This window comes from Pseudophryne corroboree, chromosome 6 (genome assembly GCF_028390025.1).
Source record: "Pseudophryne corroboree isolate aPseCor3 chromosome 6, aPseCor3.hap2, whole genome shotgun sequence".
In the NCBI taxonomy this organism is placed as follows: Eukaryota; Metazoa; Chordata; class Amphibia; order Anura; family Myobatrachidae; genus Pseudophryne; species Pseudophryne corroboree.
The window spans coordinates 837,083,549-837,103,677 of NC_086449.1; the positions used below are offsets into that span (position 1 = coordinate 837,083,549).

General features: G+C 41.9%; 1 protein-coding gene across 2 annotated transcripts in view; it reads right to left on the reverse strand.

The window, feature by feature from the left end:
* Positions 1 to 20,129, reverse strand: part of LOC134933869 (solute carrier organic anion transporter family member 1A2-like) — a 181,359-nt gene that overhangs the window by 14,451 nt on the left and 146,779 nt on the right. For both annotated transcript variants that reach the window (XM_063929404.1, XM_063929405.1), the window contains 2 exons: positions 9,479 to 9,643; positions 2,895 to 3,090 (listed from right to left, as the gene is read on the reverse strand). In XM_063929404.1, the coding sequence (XP_063785474.1) occupies positions 2,895 to 3,090; positions 9,479 to 9,643 (361 nt within the window). The remainder of the gene's footprint in view (positions 1 to 2,894; positions 3,091 to 9,478; positions 9,644 to 20,129) is intronic.

Below are 20,129 nucleotides of genomic sequence, written 5' to 3' on the forward strand. Positions count from 1 at the left end.
TTGACCTAGTACATGTTGACCTAATGGCCACGTCGACCTAATGAACCACACCCCTATATGGTATGTAGGCGATTTCTGAGGGTCTCCGTACAGTACAGTATGTAGACGATGGTAGATGAGCAGCACAGTACTAGCCGTAAGTGTAGGACTCGGCTTTGTGGGAGACCCTGTGATCATCATAAAAAAAGGAAGGAAAGAATTATGTGGTGCATAAACAATAATAATAAATGCAACTTGTCTTAATTGTATTTGATAGTGTAATGTTAAAACCAGCTACATAAACTTCAGACAATGGCCCTCATTCCGAGTTGTTCGCTCGCTAGCTGCTTTTAGCAGCATTGCACACGCTAGGCCGCCGCCCTCTGGGAGTGTATCTTAGCTTAGCAGAATTGCGATCGAAAGATTAGCAAAATTGCTACTAAAAAAATTCCCTGCAGTTTCTGAGTAGCTCCAGACCTATTCACAGATTGCGATCAGCTCAGTCCATTTAGTTCCTGGTTTGACGTCACAAACACGCCCTGCATTCGGCCAGCCACTCCCCCGTTTCTCCAGCCACTCCTGCGTTTTTACCTGGCACGCCTGCGGTTTTTTAGCACACTCCCTGAAAACGCCGTGTTGCCACCCAGAAACACCCACTTCCTGTCAATCACACTACGAACACTCGAGCGACTGAAAAACGTTGCTCGAGCTTGGGTAAAACTAAAAACTTTTGTGTGAAAGTACTTAGCGCATGCACGCTGCGTACCATGCGCATGCGCATAAATGCCGATTTTTCACCTCATCGCTGCGTTGCGAAAAATGGCAGCGAGCAATCACCTCGGAATGACCACCATTGTGCAATAAGAATGAGATTGTGAATAAGATGCCACGCAGTCTGCCCGCTCATACTGTATCTCTATAAGAAATATGCACTTCACAGAGAAAATGTCCTGTGTGTTTATTATATAAATGTAACTTAAGTATCATTATCTTGTCTCCTTCAGAGGTTAGATTATAATGACACAAAATGATTAGTTTCAGTAAGGTAATGGAAAGCCTCCTTTTATTTTTACGAAGGGAATAGTCCCAATTATCCAAATAATAGCGAGCTTATCCAAATAGTATTATGGTCAGTAGTGACTCCGTTTAAATTTAATACAGACACAGGATGTCACATAAAATATGGATTAATTAGATATCAACACACATCTACTATTGCTTATATGACACCATGTAAATAGGCAATAACAATCTTCCCTTATATTAGACAGTATTTTACAAGGTGTAGGTTGTCCAGATAGATAAGACAGCTAGCAGTAGTGTTAATCAGTCACTGGTCTCATAGTAGAGAGTAACTAAGGAGGCAAATCAGACCTGATCGCTGCTGTGTGTTTTCGCTCAGCGGGCGATCAGGTCCTAAACTGCGCACGCGTATGTACCACAATGCGCACGTGTGTCAGGCAACAACAACGGTGCGAAAAATCCGATCGCATAAGCGTTTGAAAGGTGATTGACAGAAGTACATCGTTTGTGGGTGGTAACTGAGCGTTATCAGTAAGTGTCCAGAAAAACGCAGGCGTTGCCAAGCGTTTTCAGGGAGTGTGTGTGACCTTAGCTCCGGCCCGATCAGCCTGTTCTCATCGCACTGTAGGAGAAAGTCCTGCGCAGCGCAGGACTTACTCCTACAGTGCGATGAGAACAGGCTGATAGACTGCACAAAGTGAATTTTTGCAGCTTGGTGTACACATGCAATCGCACACTTGCACAGCGGATTTACACTCCCCCTGGAGATGGCAACTATCTGATCGCAGGACAGCAAAATTTGCAGCCCAGCAATTAGGTCTGAATCACACCCTAAGTTCAATCTACTTCTGTAGATGTATAAATTTAGAGTTTTAATTAGTGTTCAATATACCAAATATAACTCTTATTGCTTCACAAAGTGATGGTACAAATGCTATGTGTGTCATTTAACAGAAGCTTGTGATTGTGGGTAAGAAGAGATATGGAAAAATTATTCTGATGACCATGCATGCATTGTATGTATCCCTTACAGCCAGCATCCACTTACTACCTACTATCAGGCACACACACCTCACAAGGTACCCTCATGGGTCAAAGCCCATTTATTAACAAAAACGTACATGCAGGTACAGAAGTTCTCTTTTTCAGTAATATAATAACTATATGATCGTATTCAGAAAGAGCAGGTTTTACCAGGCATAGCAGGAAAGCCGACGTACATTTCACTGCTATTGGCTTCGTCAATGCCTTAACAAAGCCAGTAACAGCAAAACGTACGTCGGCTTTCCTGCTGTGCCTGAAAAATTTATATAGATGATCGCTATTTTTTTTTGTATGGTATGTAAACAATCACTGTACATTATAGTATGTAAATGATCACTGTGTATTTCCATATAGAATGTAAATGATTTCTGTGGTCTCCATATGGTATGTAAATAATTATCACTTGGTTTATAGGATCCTGATTGCACATTCATGGAGTATACAGGTCATTGCTAGCTCTGCTGCTAACAGAGGTCACCTTGTCACTGGGGGAGGAGCCTACTAACTTGGCCAAGCTGGCACTAAGATTTTTCGGGTAGTCCCTCCCCACCCCAGAACAGTATGTAGATCTCCTGCATGCTGAAGTGGCCAGGATGAGGAGATAAAATGGGGACTATCAGGAAAACATGGAGGTGCCCCCAAAAGTGTCAGCAGCATTTCCTCTACTGATTTCTCCCGAGAGAGGAGATAAGTAAATTTGGCAAGTATGCAGACAACATACAGTCAGAATACAGCCCCCCCCCCGGCCTGGGGATCCAGTGACATCAGAATATAATGAATTGTTTTTTTCTCCACATCATCTATCACAATTACTACTATAGGTAGCATATTATCCTGTAAACTCCTACCCATCATATGAGACCGTCAGGCCGGCCACAGCTGCGTTCTTGCACATCATGGTGAAGGCCAGCATAAACACCAGGTATTCCGTTATTGATGTAAAAAAACCGATCCTTGCTGCCGTCAGTGTTGTGATCTTGAATTTCTTCATGAAGAAGCCCCCAAGGAAGTATCCGAGAGATATGATTGGCAGACTGTACACCCCTGCGGAGAGAAGATGGCGACACAGCGTCATTCTGTTATGTGTCCATAGTCATTGACATAACGCAGAGTAGTCACACCGGATCCTCCATCACTGGTGAGCTGCGGGGTATATGGGCGTTCAGTGGAACTACGTACACAAGGGGGATGTGAGGAGAGCTGTCCATCACCAGGACTGGCCCAGGCAATGGGCGTTCAGGGGGGATGTGAGGAGAGCTGTCCTCCACCAGGACTGGCCCAGGCAATATGCAAAGTCTATACAGAATACAGGGACTGATCATCTGGATAACTAACAGACGTAGAGTGGCTGATCTGTCACCCTAGTAGTTCCAGCTTAATGGGCCAGGTTCCCTAACACCCCTGTACATTCTAACAGATCATTAAAATTGTAACAAAAACCCTTATTATAGTCTAATTAACATTCAGGAAGAAAAGCAATACTTTAAATGTACAACCACTAATCGTGTGTCAGTTAAACCTCTATGAATTGTGTACACGTTGCATAAGCACACCTTCACGCTGTAAGCACAATATAGCTACACATGAGGCCTATACACTCTAACCCCCAACAGGAAAGGAAATGCGACACCAATTGTATATGTAATATTGAGGTCCAACCCTGCAACAATTATTTACTTAAAAGGGGGTTACAACAGAAATACAATAATACAAGAGAAGAAGCTACAACCAATGGATACATACGTTTGTTCACCTGCGCAACCCGGATTCTGGTCCTCAGTCAATCTGAATAGATGACCTTCAGAGAAAAAGACTGAGGCTGGCCAGGAAGCTTGGTTTTATACAATGGTCCAAAGCATGAAACAAAGAAAAATGTAATCTCTTCATCCATAGGTTAAAGGGCTGGTCATTTACAGTACATGAGGGGTCATAGGTTGGTTTGAATAGGTGGGCGATGCCTGGTCCAGGTGCACTTGCAGATGTCCTCCACTGGGTTCCCTCCGAATATCAAGAGTACAGTACATACAGGGTGATATTAATAATATATTCCTGCGCATATCTATGCACATGAGCGTGCTACTTTCTGCAAACTGCCATCGGAATATTGCCCTTGAAATACTGTACAGCTGGATACCAAACACCACCTCCTAACCTAATTCTGTCCCCTCATATCCTGTAAAGTTGGATATGTCTACTGTTGTACCTTTCAAGCACATGTAACTTGCTGGTGTGGTGCATATAGGCTATGTGTAAATTATGTGCTATGTGAATTAAATATGAGATATGTCTTTGTGGCTTTTCCATGCGAATGTATATGCTACCGTAATTACTCATACCACGCGCTAACACGCAGGACCGCGTAAGTGATTATACATAACCTGCGAGTATGCGCACGCACGGCAGCACAAGCACCCGCACGGAGGCCATCTGTGTGGTGTTTGTATGTGATGCGTGTGGCTATAATATTTTCGACTTCGACACCCTCCTCACAAATGTCAAATTAACTTTCACTGAATAAATCAACTCCACCAAAACCATATTTACCACTTTGTAACAAAATAAAAGTTTATTTTCTTCTTTATCATTTCCCTTATTGGAAAAGAAAAACCCCTTAATAAAAAGTGACGCATGTGCACACTAAAAAAAAATGTTCTTGCCCTGTCCACTTGTGATTGACTGGCAGAAAAGTTGGAGTCTCCGTCAGTCCTGGCTATAGCCATTTAGTATTGCTCTCAGTCGGCTGGTTTTTATCCTGTTTGCATAATGATGAAGGAGCAGTTACTATTAATAAATTGGTGAATGAGAGTTTCCGGGAGTTGCTTATTCTGTTAGTTTAAAGAATTGTGCATGTGATTTGTTTTCTCTGTTGGTTCAGTACAACGGGTATTAGAGGCCTAATAATAATAGGAACTTTCAATCATTTGCTTACAAGATGAAGATTTGATTTTAAGTGTTACAAGAAGTAAAGTTACTGAGTACACTGCCGCTCCCGTCACCTGTCTCAGTCTCTGTTTTCGTGGCCGTTACTGACTCTGTAGCATAAATATATACATGTCTGCTGTTCTTGTCATTCAGCTCTGGAGAGAGAAGCCCTATGACGTGGTGCAAAGTTCTGTGTTCTGAGTTGGGAGGTATGCAACTGTATTGCTTGTCAACACCCATTTATCATTCATCCTATCTGGCAGAATGGTCGGTTGTTTGTCTGTAAGAATAAATCTTATGACAAAATTTACAAAGAACTTGGCTTCAAGCTACTCAATTCTTCAGACCCCTGCCCGTTTATGGGGGCCGCAGTGGAAGTTGTTACGTCATCAGCCCCACTCTTGGTAATTATCCTTTGTTAGTTAACGGCATGAGGACGAGCCCCCAGCGCTTGCGCACACAGATCAGACTGCCTTATTGGTGGGGGGATGGGGCTGTATTGGGGACCAGATTTGGGCTGATGGTCTCTATAGTAGGGTGCTCCCCTGTTGTAGTGGATACCAGCCCCGGCCAGTCCATAGATGGAAATAGGGGATTTACTTTCTCTTGTCTGTTCTTCAATTATCAGTTATTACGGGCCAGATGTACTAAGCTTGAAAAGTGATAAATATCACTGTGATAAAGTACCAGCCAATCGGCTCCTAACTGTCATTTTTCAAACACAGCCTGTGACATGGCAGTTAGGAGCCGATTGACTGGTGCTTTATCACAGTGATATTTATCACTTTTCAGGCTTAGTACATCTCCCCCTATATATTTATTATTACACAGGGGAATATTTCATCACAGGCAGCAAGTGCAGGTTTAGGCTCTCATTCAGCTTCAGTTGCAGTTTTGCTAAAATAGCAAAAATGCAACTTGCTGCGATCGCATGCAGGGAGCCGTCCAGCATACAAATGCCTGCCAGCGCTGTATGGGCGCAGCCGTATTGGGTTTCATCATGTGATCTCTCGGTCCTACCACTCAGCAGCTCAGCCTCTGGTGTCTCACTTATAACTGCTTCTGCCACTTCCTCATGGCTACTGACTTCCTTGTGGAGGTTCCCCCTGACTCCGGTCCTGCTGTATCCAAGTACCAACACTCTGACTTTGTCTCTGTGCTGGTTCTCTCCTGTTTACACTAAGGTGACTCTTCTGCTGCTTTGTCCTTCTGCACTAGACCCTGTGTGCATCCTGGCCTCCGCTGGGCCCCGTTTCAGGCTCATCTGGGGCTCTCACAAGCCTTCTGTTATTGTTACTACCACCAAAGTCCTATTGTCTGTGTCCCCTGTTAGCACATCATCACTAGCGGGTGTCAGGTCTCCTTTCTCTGGGTATCTAGTAGTGAGAGCTATTACCGAGTCCAGGTTCCAGTTCTGTCTCAGGGTACAGGTTCCAGCCCTGTGTCTCTGTATGTCACTGCACAGATATAGGTCCCTCATTCCTGGCGTCAGTGCTGAGTGTGAGCTCTTGCTTCAAGTTGTAGCTCATCCATCCGTTCTGTACTCCGGTCCACAAACCTGAGATCCTCACACCTACCCCTACCATTGAGTCCTGAGTTCTAGTTACAATTGTAGCTTATCCAGTACTGTGCTTCTTACAGTGGCAAACGCAGGATTTCTAGAGGGGGGTTTCCAGATGCAACCCACAATCTCCCACTCTGCAGAACGTTGGAGCAAGTGCGGGAGTCTGGGGGAGCAGTAGTAGAACCTAGTAATGACCCTGGATATTAATGTACATATTAGTCTTTTTATACACTGGATACTGTATGGAATACAGTGTTTGTGTTTAACTAACAAAGATGGCCTATGGTATAGGCTGTATCAAACATATTTAAATAATAAATACACAAACATAATAGAACCAGTAATGCACTTCTAAGCACACATTCTCCCACCTCATGGTAAGGCTCCTGTTTCTTCTTCCTGGTAGCTACTCTCCGCTCCAGTATAATAATTTAGGACTCAGATCCACACGCACAGCAAACTTGGTAGAAGAGACTTCATGATGTGGTGGCAGCTTGCTATTGTTGTCATAATTTGAGCCACTTGCTAAGAGGAGTAAGGGGGGGGGGGGGGGTTCCAGGCAACCAGAACCCCCCCCCCCCCTGCGTTTGCCTATGCGGACTTCCCAGTCGAGGGTGCCAGTTCCAGGTAGTGGGGTAGTGTACGCCAGTCCCTGATCTAGGGATCAGCCCAGCTCCCAGTATTTTTCCAGTCTTGGTGATTCTACTACATTTGTCCAGTCTCAGCTCACTTCAGCCTCAACATGACCCTAGGCTTCTGGCTCTGATCTGCTTAAAATATCAGAAGCGTAACAGGTGATGAGAGGTTGGACCTCTATGGGCAGATGTACTGAGCCTGGGAGAATGATAAAGTGGAGAGAGAGAAACTACCAGCCAATCAGCTACTCACTGCTATGTTACAAGCAGGGTTCAAAAAAATGACAGTTCAGAGCTGATTGGCTGGTAGTTTATCTTTCTCCACTTTAACTCTCTCCAAGTTTTGGTACATCTCCCCCTTATAGTGCACAGCACAGAGATTCTTCCACTTGGATGGGCACTGAGTGGATATCCCTGAGCTACAACCCACCAGGCGGATTGCCCATAGGGCTCTCAGGGAAGATTCCCAGTAGGCTGACGTGCATGTGGGGCCTGTTTTGTTTGTTGACATGTAAGGGGTGGTGCTGCCGCCGTGGTTACATGGTTTACCTCTGGTGCTGCCGCCGTGGTTACATGGTTTACCTCTGGTGCTGCCGCCCTGGTTAAATGGTTTACCTCTGGTGCTGCCGCCGTGGTTACATGGTTTACCTCTGGTGCTGCCGCCATGGTTACATGGTTTACCTCTGGTGCTGCCACCGTGGTTACATGGTTTACCTCTGGTGCTGCCGCCATGGTTACATGGTTTACCTCTGGTGCTGCCACCGTGGTTACATGGTTTACCTCTGGTGCTGCCACCGTGGTTACATGGTTGGTTTACCTCTGGTGCTGCCGCCATGGTTACAAGGTTTACCTCTGGTGCTGCCGCCATGGTTACATGGTTTACCTCTGGTGCTGCCGCCGTGGTTACATGGTTTACCTCTGGTGCTGCCGCCATGGTTACATGGTTTAGCTCTGGTGCTGCCGCCATGGTTACATGGTTTAGCTCTGGTGCTGCCGCCATGGTTACATGGTTTACCTCTGGTGCTGCCACCATGGTTACATGGTTTACCTCTGGTGCTGCCGCCATGGTTACATGGTTTACCTCTGGTGCTGCCGCCGTGGTTACATGATTTACCTCTGGTGCTGCCACCATGGTTACATGGTTTACCTCTGGTGCTGCCGCCATGGTTACATGGTTTACCTCTGGTGCTGCCACCATGGTTACATGGTTTACCTCTGGTGCTGCCCATGTAAGGCCACTTACATTTTTTCCTGGGCCACTTTCAGTACCCAATCCGTCCCTTGCCGACTTTGAAAGAAAGTGCAATGGAATACGCTAGCGCTACATAAATATTAATAAAAAAGTGAATATATAGATGTTACAGCCCAGAATTATAAAACCTTGTGGTGTCGCTGGGCCTTTCAAACAGCAGTGGAAATTTTAAACAAATTGTAATACCAAAGGCTATATTGTAATTTTTTTTCCTGTTGGGGCCAGTTTGTTTTGTTGTTTTCTGTGGGGGCCAGTGTGTGTGTGTTTTTCCTGTGGGGGCCAATGTGTGTTATTTTTTTCTTGTGCAATGTTTTTTATCTGCGCTTGCATCTTGAGTTGCAACATGCATGCATATATCGCGATGGTGTTCGTACAGTTATACACATGCACTAAGATGTGTATTAGCAATGTGTTGGACATTCCTATGTGGTTACAAGGGGTTTGCTAGTCAGACACAGATGTTATGTAGTGTGGGCGTGTTGCTGAACGTGGTTACGTATGGAGACGTTGAATTGCTCGCATTGGAGGCCATACTCAGACGGATGGTCTGTGCCTAGCATAGGGCTGGTGAAAGTTACAATGGTGTGACCAATGGTGGCATATAAAGACGCACAAAGCATGATTGCAACATCTGTAGACACTGGCAGTGACCATCAGTCCTTGCATATTTGGATACAAGGATGTACACCAGGGAAGTGCATTGTAACATCATTAGCAAGAGTCGCAGACGCAACTGTAGCAAAATATGAAAGGAAGGCCGCAACTGCTACAAACTCAGACTCAGATCCTATAAGGAGGGATCCCATCCCCTTAACAGACTCCATCCCCTAAAACAGACCCCACTCCCATTAGGACTGTTTCCATAAATTTCCCGGACTGGTTTTCCATCCCAATCCACCCTGCTACCCACAAAACTCCTCCTACAGGTTCTGGCAGTGCACCCTCCCATCCCTAAGAGTCGCTGTTGGAATGTGACCAGTTATGTGGACTATTCAAGGATATATGGAGCTGGATATTTCTGGTTACTCACCTTGCGCAAAGTTGTGATATTCTACGTACCTAATAAAAAGATGGCTTCCGATGCTGATATGCCGTACTGCTGCTCCAAATATTTGGGTGAGAAGGAAAAGAAACCCACAGATTCACTGAACGTAATGACTGTTACCAGCATAAACAACATATAAACCTTATTCTTCAAGAGATTCTTTAGGAGTTTCAGGAATCCTGTAACACAAGAGGACGCAATACTGTAATACAAGAGGAGGCAATACTGTAACACAAGAGGAGACAATACTGTAACACAAGAGGAGACAATACTGTAACACAAGAGGATACAATACTGTAACACAAGAGGATACAATACTGTAACACAAGAGGAGACAATACTGTAACACAAGAGGAGACAATACTGTAACACAAGAGGACACAATACTGTAACACAAGAGGAGACAATACTGTAACACAAGAGGAGACAATACTGTAACACAAGAGGAGGCAATACTGTAACACAAGAGGAGACAATACTGTAACACAAGAGGACACAATACTGTAACACAAGAGGAGATAATACTGTAACACAAGAGGAGACAATACTGTAACACAAGAGGAGACAATACTGTAACACAAGAGGACACAATACTGTAACACAAGAGGAGATAATACTGTAACACAAGAGGAGACAATACTGTAATACAAGAGTAGGCAATACTGTAATACAAGAGGAGACAATACTGTAACACAAGAGGAGATAATACTGTAACACAAGAGGACACAATACTGTAACACAAGAGGAGATAATACTGTAACACAAGAGGAGACAATACTGTAACACAAGAGGAGATAATACTGTAACACAAGAGGAGACAATACTGTGACACAAGAGGAGGCAATACTGTAACACAAGAGGAGACAATACTGTAACACAAGAGGACGCAATACTGTAATACAAGAGGAGACAATACTGTAACACAAGAGGACGCAATACTGTAATACAAGAGGAGGCAATACTGTTACACAAGAGGAGACAATACTGTAACACAAGAGGAGACAATACTGTAACACAAGAGGATACAATACTGTAACACAAGAGGAGACAATACTGTAACACAAGAGGAGACAATACTGTAATACAAGAGGAGACAATACTGTAACACAAGAGGAGACAAAACTGTAACAGATGAGGAGGCAATACTGTAACACAAGAGGAGACAATACTGTAACACAAGAGGAGACAATACTGTAACACAAGAGGAGACAATACTGTAACACAAGAGGAGACAATACTGTAACAGATGAGGAGACAATACTGTAACACAAGAGGAGACAATACTGTAACACAAGAGGAGACAATACTGTAACAGATGAGGAGGCAATACTGTAACACAAGAGGAGACAATACTGTAACACAAGAGGAGACAATACTGTAACACAAGAGGAGACAATACTGTAACAGATGAGGAGGCAATACTGTAACACAAGAGGAGACAATACTGTAACACAAGAGGAGACAATACTGTAACACAAGAGGAGACAATACTGTAACACAAGAGGAGACAATACTGTAACAGATGAGGAGGCAATACTGTAACACAAGAGGAGACAATACTGTAACACAAGAGGAGACAATACTGTGACACAAGAGGAGACAATACTGTAACACAAGAGGAGACAATACTGTGACACAAGAGGTGACAATACTGTGACACAAGAGGAGACAATACTGTAACACAAGAGGAGACAATACTGTAACAGATGAGGAGGCAATACTGTAACACAAGAGGAGACAATACTGTAACACAAGAGGAGATAATACTGTAACACAAGAGGAGGCAATACTGTAACACAAGAGGAGACAATACTGTAACACAAGAGGATACAATACTGTAACACAAGAGGAGACAATACTGTAACACAAGAGGAGACAATACTGTAATACAAGAGGAGACAATACTGTAACACAAGAGGAGACAATACTGTAACACAAGAGGAGACAATACTGTAATACAAGAGGAGACAATACTGTAACACAAGAGGAGACAATACTGTAACACAAGAGGAGACAATACTGTAACACAAGAGGAGACAATACTGTAACACAAGAGGAGACAATACTGTAACACAAGAGGATACAATACTGTAACACAAGAGGCGACAATACTGTAACACAAGAGGAGACAATACTGTAACACAAGAGGAGACAATACTGTAACACAAGAGGCGACAATACTGTAACACAAGAGGAGACAATACTGTAACACAAGAGGAGACAATACTGTAACACAAGAGGCGACAATACTGTAACACAAGAGGAAACAATACTGTAACACAAGAGGCGACAATACTGTAACACAAGATGAGACAATACTGTAACACAAGAGGAGACAATACTGTAATACAAGAGGAGACAATACTGTAACAGATGAGGAGGCAATACTGTAACACAAGAGGAGACAATACTGTAACACAAGAGGAGACAATACTGTGACACAAGAGGTGACAATACTGTAACACAAGAGGAGACAATACTGTAACACAAGAGGAGACAATACTGTAACAGATGAGGAGGCAATACTGTAACACAAGAGGAGACAATACTGTAACACAAGAGGAGACAATACTGTAACACAAGAGGAGACAATACTGTAACACAAGAGGAGATAATACTGTAACACAAGAGGAGACAATACTGTAACACAAGAGGAGACAATACTGTAACACAAGAGGAGACAATACTGTAACACAAGAGGCGACAATACTGTAACACAAGAGGATACTATACTGTAACACAAGAGGCGACAATACTGTAACACAAGATGAGACAATACTGTAACACAAGAGGAGACAATACTGTAACACAAGAGGAGACAATACTGTAACACAAGAGGAGACAATACTGTAACACAAGAGGATACAATACTGTAACACAAGAGGAGATAATACTGTAACACAAGAGGATACAATACTGTAACAGATGAGGAGACAATACTGTAACACAAGAGGAGACAATACTGTAACACAAGAGGCGACAATACTGTAACAGATGAGGAGACAATACTGTAACACAAGAGGAGACAATACTGTAACACAAGAGGCGACAATACTGTAACACAAGAGGAGACAATACTGTAACACAAGAGGAGACAATACTGTAACACAAGAGGAGACAATACTGTAACACAAGAGGAGACAATACTGTAACACAAGAGGAGACAATACTGTAACAGATGAGGAGGCAATACTGTAACACAAGAGGCGACAATACTGTAACAGATGAGGAGACAATACTGTAACACAAGAGGCGACAATACTGTAACAGATGAGGAGACAATACTGTAACACAAGAGGCGACAATACTGTAACACAAGAGGAGACAATACTGTAACACAAGAGGAGACAACACTGTAACACAAGAGGAGACAATACTGTAACACAAGAGGAGACAATACTGTAACACAAGAGGAGACAATACTGTAACACAAGAGGAGACAATACTGTAACACAAGAGGAGACAATACTGTAACACAAGAGGCGACAATACTGTAACACAAGAGGAGACAATACTGTGACACACAAGAGGAGACAATACTGTAATACAAGAGGAGACAATACTGTAACACAAGAGGAGACAATACTGTAACACAAGAGGAGACAATACTGTGAAACACAAGAGGAGACAATACTGTAGTACAAGAGGAGACAATACTGTAACACAAGAGGAGACAATACTGTAACACAAGAGGCGACAATACTGTAACACAAGAGGAGACAATACTGTAACACAAGAGGAGACAATACTGTAACACAAGAGGAGACAATACTGTGACAGACAAGAGGAGACAATACTGTAATACAAGAGGAGACAATACTGTAACACAAGAGGAGACAATACTGTAACACAAGAGGAGACAATACTGTAACACAAGAGGCGACAATACTGTAACACAAGAGGAGACAATACTGTAATACAAGAGGAGACAATACTGTAACAGATGAGGAGGCAATACTGTAACACAAGAGGAGACAATACTGTAACACAAGAGGAGACAATACTGTAACAGAAGAGGAGACAATACTGTAACACAAGAGGAGACAATACTGTAACACAAGAGGAGACAATACTGTAACACAAGAGGACACAATACTGTAACACAAGAGGAGACAATACTGTAACACAAGAGGACACAATACTGTAACACAAGAGGAGACAATACTGTAACAGATGAGGAGACAATACTGTAACACAAGAGGATTCAATGCTGTAACAGAAGAGGAGACAATACTGTAACACAAGAGGAGACAATACTGTAACACAAGAGGAGACAATACTGTAACACAAGAGGACACAATACTGTAATACAAGAGGAGACAATACTGTAACACAAGAGGAGACAATACTGTAACACAAGAGGACACAATACTGTAACACAAGAGGAGACAATACTGTAACACAAGAGGAGACAATACTGTAACACAAGAGGAGATAATACTGTAACACAAGAGGATACAATACTGTAACACAAGAGGAGACAATACTGTAATACAAGAGGAGACAATACTGTAACACAAGAGGAGACAATACTGTAACACAAGAGGAGACAATACTGTAACACAAGAGGACACAATACAGTAACACAAGAGGAGACAATACTGTAACACAAGAGGAGACAATACTGTAACACAAGAGGAGATAATACTGTAACACAAGAGGAGACAATACTGTAACACAAGAGGAGATAATACTGTAACACAAGAGGATACAATACTGTAACACAAGAGGAGACAATACTGTAACACAAGAGGATACAATACTGTAATACAAGAGGACACAATACTGTAACACAAGAGGACACAATACTGTAACACAAGAGGAGACAATACTGTAACACAAGAGGAGACAATACTGTAACACAAGAGGAGACAATACTGTAACACAAGAGGAGATAATACTGTAACACAAGAGGATACAATACTGTAACACAAGAGGATACAATACTGTAACACAAGAGGAGACAATACTGTAACACAAGAGGAGACTATACTGTAACAGACGAGGAGACAATACTGTAACACAAGAGGAGACAATACTGTAACACAAGAGGAGACAATACTGTAACACAAGAGGACACAATACTGTAACACAAGAGGAGATAATACTGTAACACAAGAGGAGACAATACTGTAATACAAGAGTAGGCAATACTGTAATACAAGAGGAGACAATACTGTAACACAAGAGGAGATAATACTGTAACACAAGAGGACACAATACTGTAACACAAGAGGAGATAATACTGTAACACAAGAGGAGACAATACTGTAACACAAGAGGAGATAATACTGTAACACAAGAGGAGACAATACTGTGACACAAGAGGAGGCAATACTGTAACACAAGAGGAGACAATACTGTAACACAAGAGGACGCAATACTGTAATACAAGAGGAGACAATACTGTAACACAAGAGGACGCAATACTGTAATACAAGAGGAGGCAATACTGTAACACAAGAGGAGACAATACTGTAACACAAGAGGAGACAATACTGTAACACAAGAGGATACAATACTGTAACACAAGAGGAGACAATACTGTAACACAAGAGGAGACAATACTGTAATACAAGAGGAGACAATACTGTAACACAAGAGGAGACAATACTGTAACAGATGAGGAGGCAATACTGTAACACAAGAGGAGACAAAACTGTAACACAAGAGGAGACAATACTGTAACACAAGAGGAGACAATACTGTAACACAAGAGGAGACAATACTGTAACAGATGAGGAGACAATACTGTAACACAAGAGGAGACAATACTGTAACACAAGAGGAGACAATACTGTAACAGATGAGGAGGCAATACTGTAACACAAGAGGAGACAATACTGTAACACAAGAGGAGACAATACTGTAACACAAGAGGAGACAATACTGTAACAGATGAGGAGGCAATACTGTAACACAAGAGGAGACAATACTGTAACACAAGAGGAGACAATACTGTAACACAAGAGGAGACAATACTGTAACAGATGAGGAGGCAATACTGTAACACAAGAGGAGACAATACTGTAACACAAGAGGAGACAATACTGTGACACAAGAGGAGACAATACTGTAACACAAGAGGAGACAATACTGTGACACAAGAGGTGACAATACTGTAACACAAGAGGAGACAATACTGTAACACAAGAGGAGACAATACTGTAACAGATGAGGAGGCAATACTGTAACACAAGAGGAGACAATACTGTAACACAAGAGGAGATAATACTGTAACACAAGAGGAGGCAATACTGTAACACAAGAGGAGACAATACTGTAACACAAGAGGATACAATACTGTAACACAAGAGGAGACAATACTGTAACACAAGAGGAGACAATACTGTAATACAAGAGGAGACAATACTGTAACACAAGAGGAGACAATACTGTAACACAAGAGGAGACAATACTGTAATACAAGAGGAGACAATACTGTAACACAAGAGGAGACAATACTGTAACACAAGAGGAGACAATACTGTAACACAAGAGGAGACAATACTGTAACACAAGAGGAGACAATACTGTAATACAAGAGGAGACAATACTGTAACAGATGAGGAGGCAATACTGTAACACAAGAGGAGACAATACTGTAACACAAGAGGAGACAATACTGTGACACAAGAGGTGACAATACTGTAACACAAGAGGAGACAATACTGTAACACAAGAGGAGACAATACTGTAACAGATGAGGAGGCAATACTGTAACACAAGAGGAGACAATACTGTAACACAAGAGGAGACAATACTGTAACACAAGAGGATACAATACTGTAACACAAGAGGAGACAATACTGTAACACAAGAGGAGATAATACTGTAACACAAGAGGAGACAATACTGTAACACAAGAGGAGACAATACTGTAACACAAGAGGATACAATACTGTAACACAAGAGGCGACAATACTGTAACACAAGAGGAGACAATACTGTAACACAAGAGGAGACAATACTGTAACACAAGAGGAGACAATACTGTAACACAAGAGGCGACAATACTGTAACACAAGAGGAGACAATACTGTAACACAAGAGGAGACAATACTGTAACACAAGAGGCGACAATACTGTAACACAAGAGGAGACAATACTGTAACACAAGAGGAGACAATACTGTAACACAAGAGGCGACAATACTGTAACACAAGAGGAAACAATACTGTAACACAAGAGGCGACAATACTGTAACACAAGATGAGACAATACTGTAACACAAGAGGAGACAATACTGTAATACAAGAGGAGACAATACTGTAACAGATGAGGAGGCAATACTGTAACACAAGAGGAGACAATACTGTAACACAAGAGGAGACAATACTGTGACACAAGAGGTGACAATACTGTAACACAAGAGGAGACAATACTGTAACACAAGAGGAGACAATACTGTAACAGATGAGGAGGCAATACTGTAACACAAGAGGAGACAATACTGTAACACAAGAGGAGACAATACTGTAACACAAGAGGAGACAATACTGTAACACAAGAGGAGATAATACTGTAACACAAGAGGAGACAATACTGTAACACAAGAGGAGACAATACTGTAACACAAGAGGAGACAATACTGTAACACAAGAGGCGACAATACTGTAACACAAGAGGATACTATACTGTAACACAAGAGGCGACAATACTGTAACACAAGATGAGACAATACTGTAACACAAGAGGAGACAATACTGTAACACAAGAGGAGACAATACTGTAACACAAGAGGAGACAATACTGTAACACAAGAGGATACAATACTGTAACACAAGAGGAGATAATACTGTAACACAAGAGGATACAATACTGTAACAGATGAGGAGACAATACTGTAACACAAGAGGAGACAATACTGTAACACAAGAGGCGACAATACTGTAACAGATGAGGAGACAATACTGTAACACAAGAGGAGACAATACTGTAACACAAGAGGCGACAATACTGTAACACAAGAGGAGACAATACTGTAACACAAGAGGAGACAATACTGTAACACAAGAGGAGACAATACTGTAACACAAGAGGAGACAATACTGTAACACAAGAGGAGACAATACTGTAACAGATGAGGAGGCAATACTGTAACACAAGAGGCGACAATACTGTAACAGATGAGGAGACAATACTGTAACACAAGAGGCGACAATACTGTAACAGATGAGGAGACAATACTGTAACACAAGAGGCGACAATACTGTAACACAAGAGGAGACAATACTGTAACACAAGAGGAGACAACACTGTAACACAAGAGGAGACAATACTGTAACACAAGAGGAGACAATACTGTAACACAAGAGGAGACAATACTGTAACACAAGAGGAGACAATACTGTAACACAAGAGGAGACAATACTGTAACACAAGAGGCGACAATACTGTAACACAAGAGGAGACAATACTGTGACACACAAGAGGAGACAATACTGTAATACAAGAGGAGACAATACTGTAACACAAGAGGAGACAATACTGTAACACAAGAGGAGACAATACTGTGAAACACAAGAGGAGACAATACTGTAGTACAAGAGGAGACAATACTGTAACACAAGAGGAGACAATACTGTAACACAAGAGGCGACAATACTGTAACACAAGAGGAGACAATACTGTAACACAAGAGGAGACAATACTGTAACACAAGAGGAGACAATACTGTGACAGACAAGAGGAGACAATACTGTAATACAAGAGGAGACAATACTGTAACACAAGAGGAGACAATACTGTAACACAAGAGGAGACAATACTGTAACACAAGAGGCGACAATACTGTAACACAAGAGGAGACAATACTGTAATACAAGAGGAGACAATACTGTAACAGATGAGGAGGCAATACTGTAACACAAGAGGAGACAATACTGTAACACAAGAGGAGACAATACTGTAACAGAAGAGGAGACAATACTGTAACACAAGAGGAGACAATACTGTAACACAAGAGGAGACAATACTGTAACACAAGAGGACACAATACTGTAACACAAGAGGAGACAATACTGTAACACAAGAGGACACAATACTGTAACACAAGAGGAGACAATACTGTAACAGATGAGGAGACAATACTGTAACACAAGAGGATTCAATGCTGTAACAGAAGAGGAGACAATACTGTAACACAAGAGGAGACAATACTGTAACACAAGAGGAGACAATACTGTAACACAAGAGGACACAATACTGTAATACAAGAGGAGACAATACTGTAACACAAGAGGAGACAATACTGTAACACAAGAGGACACAATACTGTAACACAAGAGGAGACAATACTGTAATACAAGAGGAGACAATACTGTAACAGATGAGGAGGCAATACTGTAACACAAGAGGAGACAATACTGTAACACAAGAGGAGACAATACTGTAACAGAAGAGGAGACAATACTGTAACACAAGAGGAGACAATACTGTAACACAAGAGGAGACAATACTGTAACACAAGAGGACACAATACTGTAACACAAGAGGAGACAATACTGTAACACAAGAGGAGACAATACTGTAACACAAGAGGACACAATACAGTAACACAAGAGGAGACAATACTGTAACACAAGAGGAGACAATACTGTAACACAAGAGGAGATAATACTGTAACACAAGAGGAGACAATACTGTAACACAAGAGGAGATAATACTGTAACACAAGAGGAGACAATACTGTAACACAAGAGGAGACAATACTGTAACACAAGAGGATACAATACTGTAATACAAGAGGACACAATACTGTAACACAAGAGGACACAATACTGTAACACAAGAGGAGACAATACTGTAACACAAGAGGAGACAATACTGTAACACAAGAGGAGACAATACTGTAACACAAGAGGAGATAATACTGTAACACAAGAGGATACAATACTGTAACACAAGAGGATACAATACTGTAACACAAGAGGAGACAATACTGTAACACAAGAGGAGACTATACTGTAACAGACGAGGAGACAATACTGTAACACAAGAGGAGACAATACTGTAACACAAGAGGAGACAATACTGTAACACAAGAGGACACAATACTGTAACACAAGAGGAGATAATACTGTAACACAAGAGGAGACAATACTGTAATACAAGAGTAGGCAATACTGTAATACAAGAGGAGACAATACTGTAACACAAGAGGAGATAATACTGTAACACAAGAGGACACAATACTGTAACACAAGAGGAGATAATACTGTAACACAAGAGGAGACAATACTGTAACACAAGAGGAGATAATACTGTAACACAAGAGGAGACAATACTGTGACACAAGAGGAGGCAATACTGTAACACAAGAGGAGACAATACTGTAACACAAGAGGACGCAATACTGTAATACAAGAGGAGACAATACTGTAACACAAGAGGACGCAATACTGTAATACAAGAGGAGGCAATACTGTAACACAAGAGGAGACAATACTGTAACACAAGAGGAGACAATACTGTAACACAAGAGGATACAATACTGTAACACAAGAGGAGACAATACTGTAACACAAGAGGAGACAATACTGTAATACAAGAGGAGACAATACTGTAACACAAGAGGAGACAATACTGTAACAGATGAGGAGGCAATACTGTAACACAAGAGGAGACAAAACTGTAACACAAGAGGAGACAATACTGTAACAC